This window comes from Lonchura striata, chromosome 2 (assembly GCF_050655825.1).
Source record: "Lonchura striata isolate lonStrDom1 chromosome 2, ASM5065582v1, whole genome shotgun sequence".
NCBI lineage: Eukaryota > Metazoa > Chordata > Aves > Passeriformes > Estrildidae > Lonchura > Lonchura striata.
The window spans coordinates 138,459,758-138,479,092 of NC_140704.1; the positions used below are offsets into that span (position 1 = coordinate 138,459,758).

At 39.8% G+C, this 19,335-nt stretch overlaps 1 protein-coding gene across 16 annotated transcripts in view; it reads left to right on the forward strand.

The window, feature by feature from the left end:
* The window catches only part of OXR1 (oxidation resistance 1), a 259,566-nt gene that overhangs the window by 174,258 nt on the left and 65,973 nt on the right, over positions 1–19,335 (forward strand). For 2 of the 16 annotated variants that reach the window (XM_021546453.4, XM_085572446.1), the window contains exon 1: positions 12,070–12,238. The exons of 12 other annotated variants lie outside the window; for them this stretch is intronic. In XM_021546453.4, the coding sequence (XP_021402128.2) occupies positions 12,085–12,238 (154 nt within the window). In that variant the 5' untranslated portion in view covers positions 12,070–12,084. Of the gene's footprint in view, positions 1–12,014; positions 12,239–16,043; positions 16,128–19,335 lie in introns of those variants that run through there. 2 more of the 16 variants (XM_085572445.1, XM_085572443.1) reach the window with 2 other exon arrangements.

The window sequence follows — 19,335 nt, forward strand, 5'->3', positions numbered from 1 at the left end:
AATGTTCTGAAGTCTATTTGGATTCTTTTCCAGAAACACTTTATGTTCATGACTCCTCTTTAAGTTATAAACACTGGTACTTGGTGAGATTTCTAGTTTGCTGGATAAGGCAACTGAGGTGGAAGAGACACCATCTTGTACTCACTTCAGGAGATTAAAAAAGAGAGAAAAATTAAAGCAAAATAATAAATTTTCTCTCTCTCTGCTTCAACATCCATAGCAATTAAGTCCCTAGAACCGATCTTCTGAGCTTCCTCCATCTGCAGAGGTCAGTCCCTCCAGACTGCAAGTGGTCCAAGGAAAACACTTGCCGAGAACTTCTGGTTCCAGAGAAGGGGTGCAGGGTGGTGTCGTGGCAAGCCCTTGCATCAGACTGGCTGGGCAGGGTGAGGTGGTGTTTTACTCATGTCCAGTTTAGTGTCCTATTTCCACAGCAGCCAGCAGCAGCTGGTAATTAGGGAAAGAATATAGAAGAGGTCAAGTATGAAAGAACATTTCACTGATATTTCCTCTGAGCTTTAGGCAGTCAGTGGCACAGGGATTTCCAGAAACCAGTTTGCATTTGCACTCATTTGCTTATTGGGTCTTGAAGGGTTTTCTATGAATTTTTCTAATCACTTTATGAACAATTCATAATTTTGTCATATACAACATCCTGTGGTAATGAATTCTGTGATTTAGTTATGTTGTGTAACAAAATGCTTGCTTTTATAAAAATCTTCATAGTAATTTCATTAGGAGCCCCTACTTCTCTTATAATAAGAAATGTGAATAGTTTGATCTGTTTTCTGCTTACCTACATTCTATTATTTTCTCTGCTTTCCTAGAAAGCTTTTCTCAGTATGTTTTCTGAGTACATTACATCTTTTTTGAGACACTGTGACCAGCAGTTCAATCTATATTCATTTGAAGAATTTACAGTATAGTGTAACTATTTTTTTCTAATAATTCATATTTGTTTTGCCTTTTTGATGTCTATTGACTGACGCTTTCATATATCTCTACTGGACAGCTCACATAAAGCTCATCACTGTGTATGTATGTATAAACATAGGCACATGGAGGAAAACTTGTCTTTATCCAGAATTTATCAACAATGAATTTCATTTGCTGCTTGTTTATGTTTTGTACTATGAATGAATTTTTATCTTTTTTTCAGCATATTTTACTTTTCTACATAATTTACCATCATCAAACTCCATCACCTTGTTATTATCTCCTTAGCCTAATAATGTTGTAAGTTCAAAAACATGTATCTCTGTTGGGCTGCATTGAGAAACTTTCTTCCTCTGCTGTGAAGTCTGGGCTCTTACTTACATGCTTTAAAGCATATTAAATGACAAGCCATCTCATCCTACAACAGCTTCATTTCCTTGGTGCAGGACTTTGTAAAAAGCTTCCTGAAAGTACAAGTACACTGCTATTGACAGATTATTCTTATCCACATGATTATTGAATCCTATACAGAACTATAGATTTGTCAACCATGACTAAAACAGTTGTTGATTTTTGTTGTTCTACTTATCCAGATGCCTTCTAACTTTATTATTAAAATTTAATTTCTTCATGAAGTCTTGAGTAACACCAGAGGTACTTGGATACCATAGAGTCCATCAAAACGTTCTGTGCAAAAAACCAAAAAAAAAAGGAAAGTTACTGAGGCTATAAAGCAAGTCTAAAGTATTAAAAGGTTGTGCTGCTGGGGTTTTTTCAGATTTGCTTTAGTGATCCTGTCCTGGCTTCAGATAGGACAGAGCTCATTTTCTTCTTAGTAGCTGGTATGGTGCTGTGTTTTGGATGCAGGATGAGAATAATGTTGATGACACACTGATGTTTTTGTTGTTGCTGAACAGTGCTTACTTGAGTCAAGGACTTTTCACTATCCTGTGCTCCACCAGTGCGGAGGTGCAGAAAAACTGGAAGGGACCACAGCCAGGGCCACTGACCTAAACTGGCCAGAGGGATATTCCATCCCATAGAATGTCATGCCAAGTGTATGAACTGGGGGAGCTACCTGGAAGGGAGCTGACCAGTGCTCAGGAATGGGCTGCAGGAGTGAGCAATTTTGTTGTGCACTACTTGTATTTCCTGGTTTTCACATTTCTCTCGCCTTCTCCTTTTTATTACAATTAGTAGTAGTAGTTTATTATTATCTTTTACTTTGTTAATAATTATCTTTTACTCTGTTTCAGTCATTAAACTGTTCTTATCTCAGTCAACTTTTATGTCAATATTCTTATCTCAGTTCTATTTTCTTTTCTTTCCTGATTGCCCATCCCATTGGTGAAGGGGGGAAGGGAAAGTGCAAGAGGGGATCCTTTCCTTCGAGTGGTGGGAGGCCTGGTGCATGCACTTCAGGGATGGTAGAGCCTGTTCACCAGTCAATCTCCTCCTCAGAGCCCCTGACACTTTTTAACCTTTCTACCCCTTCTTTAGCTCTGCCACCAGGCTGAGCAGCTCATCCACCTGGCCACACCCCACGCAGGAGTCACCTCTCCTGCCACCCAGTGCCACTGCCTGGCCCTGGCACGCTCTGTATCCTGGCACCTGGAGGTTTTCATGGCAGCTCCGCTGGTGTCAGCTCCAGAGCAGGTCTGCTGGAGCAGCCTTGCAGTCTTATTCAATGACACTGAGATTTGAGCCATACCCAAGGGAGAATTCCAACAACAGATTAGTAGGACCTCAATAGGCAAACCCTAATTCAAATAACTGAATTTCCTTTGCATTTAATACAAAAATAGATCAAGGTTAGACAATAGTTATTTTTCCCTTCTCACTGAAGTTTGCTGACCTTACTAAGGTTACTGAACTAGTATGCTGTATGTATTTCCAACATAGCATAATTTATTAATATTAGGACCTATTGTTGGAAGAAATAAGCTTTTCACTTTTAAGAAATACAACCGCCTGCTTCCTTGATAAAAAGCATGTCACTAGTGCTTCACCCTTAACCCCTGTCAGTCAAATCACAAATTCTAAATCTTGATCCTGAAACACTGGTGTAAAAAACCTTGACAGATAACCATTAATTACCTATGAAAAGAACTGTCCTTTTGAGATTTTGTACACAATGTATGTTCACAATATTTCATCCTCAAATGATATATAAGGAAAATAGCAAGACATGCCTTTAGTAATTTTAAATGAAGTCTACAGAACATTCCATCTAAACAAATAGGAGATTAATAGAAGGCAAGTAGGATCTGTAAAGCTGTATATGTGCATAGGTTCTTAATGGTGTGTACAGCCTTGCAGCTAAATATGGCTGAACACAAGAGACACAACATACTGCAAATCATTTCAAGAGAAATTGTGGCAGTAATCAAAGCCAAGATAATAAAATTTGAGAGAGACAAAGGAATGAAGATAGGAACTCTCAGGGGGAAAAACAACTGTATAAAGGATAAAGTTTCTTAATTCAGAGATAATACAGTAATGGACAGCCTTCAAATGATTTTGCTAGCTAGAAGCAATGCATTTGATTTTTGAGGATATATTGTAGTAATTATCTCCAAAAGGACAGAGTGAATACCCATCCTGAAGTTTTCTACATGATATTATGGGAGCAAATGAATCAGGCATACGCTTGTGATGTGGTGCCAGTGGGGGAGGGGAGAGACACCAGATGTTCCTTAAGAAGCAAGATTTACAAGAAGGAAAAAGCAGAACTTCCTCCTACTAAGATCAACATATTTCTTCTGGGTTTTCATTCAAAAGAAAATTTCAGGAATGTCCTGCACAAATTTAGGTGGCTCAGGAAAAGGTATGTACAAAAGGCTTTCATATGCTTACTTAAGGGAAACAACCACAAAAAAACAGGTAGCAAAGACTGGAACAGAATTCAGTCTTTTTTTTAAACTAATCCTTAATCTTAGAATACACTGCCTAAGCAGGAGCAAGTAAAATAGAAAATCAGTAATTCTTATTAGAATAAAAATTTTGCAATCAAAAGGATCAGCTGTTGCCATTAGCCTTATTCTGGTTTAAGATAAATTCTGATTATATTTTTGACTAATTTTTTTAGTAAATATCACTGTATTTTAGATGGCATTTCTATATAGAATTGACTTAAGCCTGTGTTTTCCAGGTGTCTGAGAAGAATAATTTTGTTGTAGTGAACTGAAAGCATCTTCTATCTTAGATATCTTCAGGTCTTAAGGTTGCAACGAAAACACATAACCCATTACTAAAAGCCATAATGTTTTTTGAATTGTAAACTGATTTGGTGCCAACCAAGCATAATGAGAGCATGTGACAATCAGTTAATTATTTCTTCAAACAGACAGAACCAGTTCATTATATCACTTTAAAGACATTATTAATTTAAAGATTTTTAATGTTATAACCCCAAGGACTGTGGATTTCTACAGTATTTGGCTTTTCCTATAAACATGAGCAATACAGCCAGTCATGAGGTGCTGAGATATTGATCTAAAAACATTTTTCCTGTTAATGCTCTGAATCAGAGCTTTTGTTTGAAATATGAGTTGTGTTATGCTTGCTTAGTCTTCAGAAATGGTATAGAACCAGACTGAACTTTAACAACTGTATCCTACCAGAGAGACATTCTATTTTATCATGAACCAGTCAATGTAAAAAATGAATTAGAATCTGGTTCCTTTGTTTCTGAGCAAGTATGAGCAACTTTCTTACATGAATATAATGCATTAACAACTTCATGAACATTTAGTGAGTGTTAAGGAAAAAACAGTTATACTTATATGGCAAAAAGGGAAAAAAAGTATTAAGTCAATACTATTTTCTTGTGATTCAAATATCTGATGAATAATCAATTTTCTGAACACTTTTCACAAGCAATTATTTATCATTTGCATAACTTATGCCTCTGTGGAGGACACGATTAGCTAGTAAATATTATGGAGTCATCAATTATACTGTCAATGTTTTCCACATTCAGTTGCAAAACACATGACAAAAGAAAAAAAAATGTTAGTGAATTGATGACACAAAGACAGAAGATGTGTCTACTGAAAACTGACTGTTCAGCAAGTGCCATAAGTAGTAAACATCCTTAGACTGCATGGGTGTCTCTGTGAACATGTGTTCATACCCCCTGGGTTCCAAATTCAATTTCATAAAACTCCGTGAAAGAACAGAATGTTCTGTTTATAATAAGCTACTACTGACCAGGTAAATATGAACTGAAGACCTGGAGGTCATTTCATGTTTATTTGATAAGGTAGTCTATATAACAAGCTGAGCAATTGCAGCTGAAGCTAAAGTTCTGCCATAAACATGGAGAAGTCCACATATTATGTGCCTTTGTTCTTGAGGCTGTATTTGAAAACTTCCACATTGATATCATTGATATTCTAACAAATGTTGACATGTTATTGTAGAATGGATCATTTCAAGATCCAAATATAAGTATACTTTCGGAAAATAAGAAAAAATACCTATTTAGTCTTAGAATATTAACTTTTGTAATGCTAATTCTTTTGCTGTTTTATGAAAGAAAAAAAAAACATAAAAACTATTTGTACTATAATTCTATAATTTTGCAGAGATGCTGGGTAACTGCAGTAAGAAAGCTTGTCAGTTACCTGAATCTCTGAAAATTCAGACCATATGCAGCTGAAATTGGGTACACCGAAAAGTGTCAAAAAATTGTGGCATGTTTTTGAAATCTGATAAAAATATTTTGCAAGGTAAGGCTAAGTGGAGTAAAATACCCTTAATTTATAGTCACTTCTGCTGGATTTCATATGCTTAGTATGCATTCCTGTAACTATGCTATGCATTCCAGTACAGTACAGTTGTGAATCAATTAACATTTTTCATATATCTGTTACAGTATGCCCCAGATTTGATTGTACGTTTTATTTGCATGGTGTTTCTGTCTTTACTATCTAAATTTAAATTATTGCATGAAGATTTTTGAAATCTGGCTAGAAAAGCAAAAATTCCTTTGTCCTTCAAGGGGAAATGGACCTGTTGGGCTGTCCTAATGATAAACAGTCTCTCTTGGATTAGATTAGATACCAAACAAACAAAGCTATAACATTTATAACTTCTTGGTGAGAAGACAAAATCACACAATGAATGTTACAGTACTTAACTATTATGAAATTAAACATAAGGAGCAGTACATCTTTTAATGCTAAAATATATTGTAAGGGTAAACTGAGATGTCCAAATGTTCTCCTCAGCCTGGAGAAACCTCATATCTAGGTGTGGTACCTTTATTTTATACAGCTTCTTAAGAAATCAAAGATTTATTGAGCCATATTTGAAATACAAACACAGCAGACATTTGATTCTGTTTCCTACTAAGAAAGCAACTCTCCTAAAAGAGATGCTGTTATGGCTTTCTGTATTTTTCAGTGTTATTTCAAAAGTAATTGTATACAAAAAATAACCTACACTTGAAGTAGCCCAGTCCAGAATCAGGGACTGCCAAATTCCCTTGTTACCCATGTTTATTCTGTCTTGTCCCCTCAGAGTGACATTTTCTGCTGAACAGTGAACAGCAACAATGGTCAAGGCAGAGAATGGGCCCCATGTCATTTCAACCTTACAGGGAGCTGGTTAGTAAAATCAGAATTATATCCCTACCTGCTGAAGTCTGAAATTTCATGTTTGCCATTTCTGAAGGTAGAATGCAGATGGGAGCTCCTTTCTTGTTGAGTGCCTAATCTGAAAAGAGGATGTGGTCTGTGAAACCTTATGAATAGCCACACCTGGCCCACAGTTCTCTGTGAAGAACCTGATTTCAACACATCCATTTACTTAATGTCACCTACTGGTTATCTCTTTTCAAATTCTCCCAAAATTGTACTGATACCGAATTTCCCTTTGGAATAAACTGAACATTCTTAATCACAAAAATAGATCTGTGCAAATGTTTTTGCTTCTAGAACTGTGTACTTCCATACTTCATCATTCAAATTAGTTTGTTCCTAGGGAAATAGGCCTGAGAATGTGGGAGTTCTTCATGCCTGAGTTCTGGTCCCTCCTTCAGGGACTGCATGCACATTCTGCATTCTGCTTAATTTTTACTAGAACAGCATTGGAAACAGAATGCAGTACACTTTTCTGTGTCTTAAGAGTTTATTTTTTCACAAGGAAATAAAAACCCAAACAAATCCTGAATTATTTTACATTACTAAAAATAGATTTCATTAAAAATCAACAAAGAGGTTAAGCTTTTAAAAAGTTCTAGTTCAAATTCATATTTTTGCCAATTATGGGTTTTGCAACCACATAAATAGTAGTGTCTTGACCAGAGGTGGTAGTTTAGAATACCTAACAAAGGCATGCAGCATCCCCATAGTGTTACATGACAGTCAGTGCCTCCAGAATGACTAAGGAACCTTAAATGGGGTATTTGGTTCAAGCTGCCAGAATTACATACTTCCCTAGAGGCTGTTTATATACAAATGAATGCTAATTGTCAAATGACTGACCCCAAGACTGTCACCTAGGAAAGCATGTACAAACCTCCTTTCTCACAAAATAGAGTGAGGGGTTTGTGTTAGTGCCTGGTGCACTTTTGCCTGCAGCTCAGTCGCACTGTGAATTTGGCAAGACATATTGCAAGAGGCCCATATCCTGCATGTGAACTGGCCCAGCCCTGAGGAAGTTGAACAGCATCTGCTGGTATTCTGCTGGATTAGTTGCTACAATTTGCACCTTCACAAGCAACAAATCTGTCCCTGATATCACTACCACTTGCTAAGGTTTTATCTTTTTATTCTCCTATGAAATATTTTTTTATATAACTGTATGTTCAGACTTTGGAAATACTCTGACAACATCGTGTCCTTTTCTATCTGCCCAAAATGGATCCATGTTCTCTTTGCAATCTTTTAGGCTGCAGTTCAATCAGCTTCCACCTGCTCTGGTTTAGGATTTGGAGATCTAGCTACAAGACCAGGTTGTGCAACAGATTAGCATAAGATGTTATTAAATATTACATCATAAATGCAGACATATTCTGTGAGACACTTCTGTAGCTACTGTACGTGGGTTTGTGTATAATACCAATATGAAGGCATCTCTATTTTTGCCACAATCTGACTTTTCATTTTGAGGTAATATACACTGACACTGAAGACACGGATGTTGGCATGAAACTTCCTCTCTCTTCCTCCCTCTCTTTCTCCTCTCCCAAGCCACTTAGACTCATCTGTTGTTTTGCAGCTTGTGCTGAAGGTACTACAGCTCTTTACACACAATTCAAACAGACCTATAGATCTAACTGGGGATAATTGTACCCTCAAAACAAAATAATAACAAATTAACGAAAAAAGTTTAGTTAATTTTTACTAAAAGGTACTTTTAAATTGATCAGCTTTACACACACAGTTCTTTCCCCTGCCAAATGAATCCTTATGCCTACACTCATAGCACGGAAGCAGAAACAAGCAATTAAAAGCAGGTAGGACCAGTTCCTTTTTTTGGAGGGACAGTTTAAAGTGGTTGATTTACAGAGATACTTCTTTCTGCACTTATACCACAGGCCAGAAGAGATCCTTGTTGCACATTTAGAGATCAAATACAGATTTATTAGTCCTCCTTAGCAAAATTCTGGCTGTTTCCAGAAATTTTGAGGACAGAAACATAGAATGATCTGTAAAGGTGTTCAAGATGAATAAAAAAATATTGTAGAACCCATTTATATCTGGTTTAGCTTTATGGCAAAAGGGACACACATTGCTTATGTATGGGGTGTTCATGTTGTTCCTGCCACTTAAAAGGAATGCTGCAAAGGTTTTCACATGGAAATATAGGCTACAATCTTAAGTATCAGTGCCTTAGATTTTTAAAGTTACACTGGATTGTCTGGTCAGTTTTCAGAGCACAGATATTTGTTAAAAGTCTTGCTAGCACAGGTGTGATTCAGCTAAGGCATAGCCAAGTTGAAACAGCATCTTTAAAGCCCATACTACTGGATATTTGATGATACCTACTGAAGTATCATAGAATGGTTTGTGTTGGAAGGGTCCTTAAAGGTCATCTAATTCCAACCTCCCTGCCATGGGCAGAGACACCTTCCACTGCACCAGGTTGTTCAAAGCTCTCTCCACCCTGGCTTGGAACAATTCCATGGATGGAGGATCCACATCTCTGGGCAACCTGTTTCAGTGCCTCACCACTCACAGTAAATAATTTCTTCCTAGTATCTAAACCTGACCTCTTTCAATTTAAAGCCACTACTCCTTGTAAAAATTCCCTCTCCAACACTCTTGTAGATCCCCTGTAGGTAATGGAAGAGGCTTTAAGGTCTCCTTAAGCCTTCTCCAGACTGCACCCCAGCCCTCTCTGTCTTTATAGAAGAGATGCTTCAGCACTCAGATCATCTTTGTGACTCTCCTATGCACTGATTCAAACCGGTCCCCATTCTTCTGGTGTTGGGGGCCCCAGAGCTGAATGCAGTGCTCCAGGTGGCTGCTCCAGGTGGGAGAGCAGAGTAGAGGGGGAGAAACCCCTCCCTCAACCAGCTGGCCACACTTCTCTTGATGCAGCCCAGGATACAGTTGGCTTTCTGGGCTGCAAGTGTGCATTGTTAGGTCATGCTGAATCCCTCATCAACCAACCCCCCCAAGTCCTTCTCACCAGTGCTTCTCTTTGCTCAGCCTATTTTTGTGCTTGGGATTACCCTGACCCAGGGACAGGACCGCATAACTGACCTGTTGAACTTCATGAGTTTTGCATGGGCCCACTTCTCAAGGTCCCTCTGGATGGCAGGTAGTATAGCTCTGACAATGTTCTTCACAATTTAATAAAAGTGTAACATTAATTCTTGTACTACAGTAATGCCTAGAAATTTTATCAGTAGTTTATGAGTGTCATGTATCTTAAAGAGTACTGTTACTTTTCTGAGTATTGATACCTAAAACTTGATTTTATAGTTAAAACAGTTTAACTGAAGAATTTCTTCTTGCTAAGTAAAAACATTCCTAAATGGATGTTTTGAGTATAGACAATGATTTTCAATACTATGAAAAAAAACCATATTTCAGTAAGAAGTGTTCTTTTTATAGTTCAGTAGGAGTACTTGTGAGGAAAGCAGGTAAAAGTAGCTAAAATAAATTCATAATTATAAAACATTTACCTTGAATATGTCATCAAAATGCTGTCTGAATCTGAATTCATAGACTCTATTACTGCAATATAATGAAACCACACTGCCTCAAGCTGCACCAGGGGAAGTTTAGATTGGATGTTAGGAAAAATTTCTTCATTAAAAGGGTTGTCAAGCCTTGGAACAGGCTGCCTATGGAAGAGTTTGCCTCTGTAGAGGGTGTGGCACTTAGAAACATGGTTTAGTGGTGGACTTGGCAGTACTGGGTTAACTGTTGGACTTGATGATCTAAAGGGTCTTTTCTAACCTAAACAATTTTATGGTTCTATAAATATAAACCTGAAAGAGGGAAAAAAAAAAAAAAAAAAAAAGGACTATTTCAAACCACAGAAGAAATACATGAAATCAGTACAATAGCAGGGGTGTGTATGTGGCAGGAATACTGGTGGGCAACTGATCTGGAAGTTTCAAATGGGCTGATCACCACATTTGTAAACTCATTTCTCACGCAAAGATGTAATTGATTTTGTCTAAAATAGAATCAGCAGGGGAAAAGACCAGTCATAACTTCTTCATGGCAGAAACCCTGTCATAAAATGATAACTAATTACACTGCTTAGGGCAAGAAATATCTGGTTGGCAGAGCTGTTTATATTCTAAACATCTAGTGGTACTTAGACCATGCAGTGACTCTACAGTTCCAGATTTATTCACTAGCCTTGGAACAGACAGATTACTCATCCATTTCTACTGGCAGATCTTGGGGAAAGAAAGGAGGAGCTAAATCTGTCAAAATTTTCTTGTTCTCTTTTAGTGAAAGGTTTTATTTGAAAAAAGTCTTGAACATCATTATCTCCTGAGCAAGATCTGATTTGAGTAGTAGAAAGGTTGATTTGAGTGTACTGTTTAAATCAACTAACCCTCAGAAATCAGCACTCTAGATTGCTGACATTAAACTCTGATTTAATTGAGCAGCTGCTACAAGTGAATAGGAGTTGAAATAGCTCAGCACTTTGTTCGACTATTCTGCATGTACACAATAGATTTGGCTCAACAAGAGCACTTTTTATCAAACAAGGCTTTCATTTGCAGCTATATGCAGCATATAATTGTATCATACTCATATTAGAATATAAGCACATTAGCTTACAGTTCTGTGTTCTCAAAGTCTATGGCACAGGTATAAATATCATTATATGGCTGTTCTTTCAGCCTCAACATGTGCAGAGCACATCACAAGGTGGATCTTAATAATGCCAGTCAATGCCTTAGGTATTTCTTTTTCTGTGGAAACTATTGGATCACGTTTTGATTAGTTTTATTTTTTCAAAACTTAAAAAGTTCCAAGAATTATGGGGATGAAGAATGCAAAGTTACAAATGAATACCACAAATCAAATGTCTTCTTCAAAAAGAAAGGGTATACCTAGTAAGTTTTGCTGGAAGTCTAAAGTGTCCCAGTCGGTTCAAAGGTTGAGCCGGGTATCGATGTTGGCAAACACTCATAGGAGGGCACCGGGACTTGCTGGCACAGGCAAGGATGCATCCCACGGCAGGGACACTGGCGGGGTCCAGAACAGCAAAACCACTCAGTGTCACGGCTGGTCCTGTTCTACACTTAGAGCGGATAAACATCTTCGTATCCACGACTGTGAAAAGATTTAAAAGTAAGCGACTGCTTTGATTTTCACGCTTGGGAACGCCGAGACAGGAAAGCTTAAAGTTCATAGAAAGCGTTGCAGCACATGGTTGCAAAGCACTGCGCTTCCACGAAACATAACCAACTCCCCGGGCTGCGGGTGAGCCCACGAAGATGTGCAGGCGGCCGTGAGCCTGCCCGAGGGCAGAGGGAAGCGGTGTCCCGGCTGTCCCAGGGCCGGAGCGCTCGGCAGCGGCCCCGCCCGCGCCCCGCGGCGGCGGCGCTGCGGCCCCTTTAAAAGGGGCGGGGCCGCCCCAAAGTTTGCCCAAGTTGCGGCGCGGGCCGGCGGCGCGCGGGTCCCGGCCCGGCCATGGCGCCCCCCGGCCCGTAGCGCCGCCATGGACTCGCTGACCTCCCTCACCGGCAAGGGCGGCCGCCTGCTCCGCGGCACCGCCAGCCGCCTCTGGGGCGCCGTGCCCGGCGGCCTTCGCCACGGCCGCTGCCAGGACGGCCGGAGCCGCGGGGAGCCGGGGCCCGCCAAGCCGACGGCAGGTACCGCTGGGGAAGGGGCCGAGGGCGCGGGGCTGGCCGGGGGTCACTGCGGGCAGTGGCCCTGGGGCTCCCCGGGCAGCGCGCTCGGCTCCTCGCCCCTTGCGAGCCTTCTCGGAGGGCGCCTGGGGAGGCGAGAGAGACTGCGAGCAGCAGGGGCAGGGGGTCCCTTCTCAGCCGGGACTCGCAGCCGAGCCTGCCGGGGACACGGCCGGCGGCTGGTGCCCCGCTGCCGGCCGGCTCCGAGCGGCGGTCGCGGGCAGCGAGAGGGGGAAGGGGCGCGGGGCGGGCGAGGGCGGCACATGGGCCGGGCGCTGCCGGCGCCGCGCCGCGGAGTGGTGCCACCGGGGCTGCCTCCAACAGTAGAAAACCGAGTGAACGTCCTCCTGATTTCCGTGACACAACTCCTACGCTTCCTTTCTTAACTTCCCTTTCTGGCATTTTTGCAGACCAGGGTGTAGGAAAGCAACTGGAGCACAAGCTCCTCGATTGGTGATGTCCTTTGTCTCCGGGGGTTGCCTCTGCCTCTCAGGTGCTCCTGAGGAGCAGGCAGCATTCCTGGGAAGTAGGCTCGGGATGCTAAGGGCAGTAGTACCTCTGCCCTGCCGCTCAGTGGCCAAACACGTCAGTCAGGAGACAGTAGCAGGTGACTCCTTGTTCTGTGCCTGGGACGAAGAGGGCTACTGCTGCCACCCCTTTTCTTGATAATGCTGTTGGTATAGGTATTGTAAGTATCTGATGCGAGCACTTATACTGGCAAGAAATACCATGAAAACTGGAGAAGTGAATGCACACACCCTTGTTTATGCAGAAGAGGAGCACACAGTGAGAGCTCTAGAGAGGTAATGCTGTTGATTGGGTGATAAAAACAAGTCATGACATAACTAGTAAGAACAGCATGATCTAATGATTGCTTGGAAAGAAAACAACATATGAAGTTAAGTCTATGAAAGTGCTTTGTAATAAATAAAGAGGAGTATACAAGGAATAGTAAATATTTTCATTTTCTTCCCTGTTTTGAGAAGCTGTGTGTGAAGTGGGTGAATGAATGTTTGTTATAGTCACTAGGTGAGGCTGAAGTCAGATCTCTACTGAAATGAAATATTAAAACACATTAAGTTTCTTTGTTATTGTAGATTATTATGTAAGAGTAAAATAGTTGTTTTCCTTGAAGGGAAACTGGGTCTGCTGCTCAGTGTGGTAGGCAAGGTAATAAATAGGAATGCCCATGCAGCCAATCAGATGTAGATGGTTTTTCCTTGTGTGCATTGGGTCACAGTTCTTGCTCAGAAAGGATAATTGGTAACTAGCTATATTTGCAGTGCCACTCTTTATTTATTTCATGACTCTCTCCACAACATACACAGAGAGTGGTACAGACAATAACTTGTTTTTCAGCAGTGAAATGAAGTACATTGAGTAAGGCCTGTGCAAACAGTTAAAGACTTTTTGACAAACTTACACTCTTTTGCAGAACCAAAACAGCAATAAAATGTTTTAGCATCTTCTGGTCTTTTAATAATTTACAAGGCCTTGTGTTCAACTGTTACTATAAAGTGTCTCCTGTAGTACATGGGATTTCTTGGAGGGAAAGGCTCTATTTTTTCACTTCTTCTGGGAGAAATGCTTAACTTAGACTTCATTGTAATGTTCTGGGCTTTTATTTCTCTAGCTTTGAGCAGAAAATGTATCTTCTCAGATGCTTTCGTAATGTAATGCTTAATCTGTGTTAATGACAAGTTCTAAAATGCAGGGTGAATTTCTGCGTATATGGACTTTAATGCACCTTTTTCCTCACCTAGTGAAGTATGTGCAAGGCAAGCAGACCTTGACCCTCCTGTGCTGTCTTCCCCTGCATAGAATTTCTGTCAGTTATGGGCAGAAACAAATCCTTGTGACTGTAGAATTCTTCTGTCAAGCATTTTGCTGGCTTTCAAAAACTACGTGTGCCCTGGTAATGGGTGCTGTGGAAGCTGTAACAATTATTACAATGCTTCATTTGAAATCAAACCTCTGTTTTAATTAGAGATGGGTCCCCTGGCATTAGCTTAAGACTTAATGGCAGATTCTAAACGTTCCGAATGCTTAGTCTCTGCAGTGTTCTGAATCCAGGCCCACCTGTTACTGTAGTTTTTCTTCTCTGCTTAAGACTTGCAGTGTTTTGGGATTTTTTTTTGAGTGGTTCAGTTGAGACTGCATTACTTGTTAAGAGAATAGATTTTCATAAATGCCTTAAAACCATGTTTCAGCTTATTTGAAACAAAAGCCAACCTATTTTAGCTTCTACAATGCAGTATCTCAGTCAAATGTAATATTAGTAATTTTACCTTTACTGTTTTCCTGCTTGTATTTTTGAAAAATTGAACATCTTTTCTCTCAGGTCTCCAGGTTCAGGGAGGTAAATGCTGTGTTTTAAATCACTTCTTTGGACACATGCAGAACAGCCTACAGTATTTCTTAGTAGGGAGAAAGGAAACACTGGAAGACTGAGTAGTGCCATAGGAGGCTGTAAACCTGTTTATCCAGTTTACACTGTTTACACTGTTTGTGTCAGCAGCCTAGACAGTGAAAGAACTTTATATTATTAAGATTTTTTTGTCTTTTGGTGGTTGTGATGGAGGATAAAAATGCAAATATAATCGGAAAGACAAGAGAAAATATCTGGCTTTAGTAAAGACACTCTCAATTTCAGAGTGTAAAGTTTTTATTTTGTTAAAAAGACCTGTGAGCTTTGAAAGTATAACTTCTAAATGTAATCTATTGATAATAGATTGTAGGATGAGCTAATATGTATGTATTCAAGTCTGGATTTACCTAGAAACTTCAGCTAGAACAGTATCATTTTCTTGATTATTGTTATGTACTATAGGTGTTAGCATGCTGAAGTTGCATGTGGTTTTAGTTGCTTTAAGATGCAACTCAAGGCTTTAGGGAATGTATGATTAAGAATTATCTCTTCTGCAGAATTAACTTGAAGGTTCAGTTTAATTTGAGTTTCATCTATACAAACCTTTAACTTAAGTGAGCCAACAGCACATCCCGTAGTTCAATCTGCTGTTTGCTTTGCTGCATAAGAAGAGTGTGACCAGCAGTGAGGGACATGGTTTTGCTTCTTCTGTGACACTGCTGAGGCTATATATTGAATGTGTTCTTTGGTTTGTGTACCACTGTTAAGGAGAGCTGCTGGGAAGCTACAGAGGGTCCAGACAGTTTATTTAGGGGCGCAGCACATACGACTTGTGAGGAGAGGTTGAGGGAGCTGGGCTTCGATGATTGCAGAGGGAAACCAAGGCAACTTAAAGGCAATCTAATAATGACTTCATCTACCTAGAGGGACAAACTCTTCTCAGTGCTTAGAGATCAAGGAGGAGCAGCAGCAGCAGCCATGAGTTTTAGGTTGGGAGGTTCAAATTGGACAATAGAAAAAACTTCACACAGAGTGGTCCATCTCTGGGACAGCTTTAAGCTGACCTGATTTGATGTTGACAATAATTCTACTTCAAACTGGAGGCTGGAGTAAATGAATTCAAGAGGCTTCTCTTCTGGATAAGCCTCTCATTCTGTGAGGATATACTTTCGTACCTGGAGTCTTATGCTTCTTACCTCCTAGATATTTTCACCTCACTCGATGGAGAGAGACAACGATACACTGCATGGGTAGTGCTGACTTGCTGCAGTGTGTCTTTCACTAAGTACAGAAGTTAAATAAAAATCAGTGATTCAGAGACTCCTCTCAACCAGTCTGTCAGGGAAGTTCTTATGGCTGCCTTCTATTGAAACTTTTGTTGTTGTTGTTTTTCTCCCTCAGGTTCAACTTGATTGTTCAGTTCTGAACCATCTGGCCTGTGGGCTTATTTACATTTCTTTCATACCAGCTTTGGAGTCTTGATTGGTAAGGCGACCATACACAGTATATCCAGTAAACTGTGTGGCTTGTCACTCCTCTGTACTATAGTCAAGATAGCAGCAGTACATTAGAAGGATAAATGTGCAGTGCCAACTTAGAACACATTTCTCAAATCTTGCTGTAAAAGTTAGTATCTTTTTTTTCTAAAAACCTGTCTTGAAATAAAACAAATATAAGAATAAGGCAGGTTTTCTGCTTTCATCTTTATTCAGTACCTCATTTTTAAGAAATTACCAGGTGTATGATAAAGTAGGAAAGAGGATTCAAACTGGGGAGATGCACTTCCGTGAGTTTTCTTGCACACACTGTTCTGGATGAAGCACATATGAAATGTACCAACACCCTTTACAAAGACGCTAATGCTTTGCTTTCATGGCTGAAAATAATTCAGTTGGTACAGGCATAAGAAGCAAATGTGATCTTGGAATGTATCAGGCTGGTGACTCAGTCATCTTGTGATATGTTAATGTATGCACAAGCTCTTCTTCAGACTTCTGTGCTACTAGTGTACAGGATTTCTTGAGTATTCCCTTGATGCATGTGATGTTAAATAATCTTTTACTTCAGGTTTTGCTTTGTACTATTGCATCTTTCCCTGCTTTTATTCCTCCAAGCTTTGGAACTTCAGAATTCATTGTGTCCTTCTACACAGCCTTTGCTGTTGATTGTCCTTTTGAGATGTGCAGTTAAACTGTGTTAAAAACTACTCCTTTGGGATCTCATTAATATACCTCTCCATTCTCCTGATTTGTATTTTTCTCCTATTCACTGAATCTTTTACATATTTCACAATTTTTTATCCAGTTTTTGCTGTTCAGCAGGATTCTGATGTATCAAATGTTTAACTGAAGTTTAGTTTATATATTAATCTAGCAGATGACTGAAACATATTTTGTTCTGGTATCCTTTAACTGTATTGCATTTTTGTTTTACTGTGTTATATTGGTTGTGTTTTAATCTTAATTTTTCTGGTTAATTCCCATTTCTAACATTCAAACAGTTTAAAAGGTGTTATTTTATTGGGAACCTGTATACTCATAGCAGCATTTCAAGTCACTGCATGTATGAATAATAATTTTCTGTTCATCAGTAAGCAATATACCTGCATTATATGTATAAATTTCTTCTGGCTTGGTTTGATGGGGTGGTCTTATGTATCTGTATTGATTGCTAGAAAAATTGAAAGAATCATAGTTACAGATAACTCAAATTGCAAGTAAAATTGTTTAACCCTGCTAAGGTTGGGAAGATGATGACTTCAGGCTAAGTTTCTCAGTGCTTTATTCTGCTTTGGAAATGTCCAGAGATGGAAACTGCACAGCTATACTGGTCAATTAGGAGTTTTTGCCTTCTGTCTACTCAGAAGCCCTTTTGTTTCTTCTTTGTCTATTACTTTTTGTTCTCCTGCTATATGTCGCTGGCTCTGTCATCTTGACACCTCTGGGAAAGCTATCTTAGAAGGTACAGGATGGCTGCTGTTACAGTCCTTCAAAACCACTTCAGACTGGTGAGGCTCTGTTTTCCTGGCCTCTTTTCACAGCCCCTGACCACCTTGGTGTCCCTTCACCAAAATAGTTTTGTTTAACTGTGCCTTCCTTATATTGAATGGGGGCAGGGGGAGCCACTAGAGCCACTATTGCAAAAGCAGTGCAGTGCAAGGATAATAGGTGTGCTCTCAGTCTGCTGACCTCTGTTTGTAGTAATACAGCTGAGGATGCTGTTGGCCCCCCTTTGTTTCCAGGTCGTGCTTCTGGCTCCTGTTCTGGCTTCTGCCTACCAAGACCCTTGGGGTTTTTTTCAACAGAGCTGCTCCTTGATGTACAACACCAAGGGCTCTACCTTTCTGCACAGAAGAATTGCCCTGCTGAATTCCATTAGGTTCCTTTCAGCTTGCTCCCCAGCCTGTCCAGTCCTGCTGAATGGCAACCCTGCCATCATATATGTTGACTGGTCCCCCATTTATCTGCAAACCTAATGCAATAAACTTGTACAGTAAGGTGTTTACTGAGTCTCTGTGAATGACTTCACAGCAGATCCCTGTGCATGTGAGCAGAGCAGTTGCAGTGCACAAGTTAGCAGGATAAGCTTGACTGTCTTTGAACTCTTAAAAAGGGGTAGGTATCATGGGCTTAAGTGTGATAAGACAAAGTGTAAATTCTTGAAGATATGTAAGGATATAATTTAATATTGCTACTTGATGGTCAAACTGCTGATGTGATATTGGGTAGGCTTGAGCATGTACAATTAAATGGGCTTAAATATCTGAAAGAGGTGGAGATTAGTTATTGGAAAAGTTGACTTGCTCTATCAATAGTGCAGACAAGATTTTTGCAAGTTTCCATTAAAAGATGTGTTTGGACTGCAGAGAGATTATACAGAAGGTGGAGATTGGAGTTAGGTGGTTTCTAATGTATTAAAGTGTATACATGTATATTGCAAATGGAACAGGAAAGGAAGCTTACTGTTGGTTGAGACATATTGTGGCATAATCTGAACATTTGGTAAAGCATTTCTTTTTACTTTGAATGTGAAATCTTATTTTAGAAGAAAGCCCATGTGATGCACATACCAGGAGTATCACGCACAGGCACATTCTAGCCACTTGGAGAAGTGTCTTGTCTTAAGTTTGTTTTTCTTCAATTGTTTTTATTCCTGAAATCAAAAATTTAGTTATTTCTGCCTCTATGCTATGCATCTGATTGGATAGCAGTGTGTCCTGTGTAAGGGGGAATCACAAAATGAACTTGGATTGATGCTGTATCTGTTGCAGGAAAAAAGCTATTTTGATGTGTTCAACATGCTAATGCAACATTAGCAAGGTCTCGGATTCATTGAGCTTGGGGGTTTGCTTGAGAAAAATGTGAACAAAAGCATCATGTGAAGAGCAGTGATAAGGATCAAGAGTTTTGAGAGCATGACTTGGAAAGACTGAATCAGAATAAATAGCAGCTGCTTAGCAAGAAGAGACTGAAGGAGGCATTATGACATCGTCTTGGTCTGAAAGCCTACCCTTTTGGCTAAAAAACCACAGACTGCAAGTATCTTGTAGGCTACTGTTAGGGCCTCTGTTTCTGGTTCCTAAGATGTTGGAAGATAATATTCCTGTAGTTATCATAAGCATTTCTAACTGCAGGAGGGGAGAAGGGTTAATGAGACAGTTGCTGACTGAAATGTAGTCCCTGCTGTTAGGAGA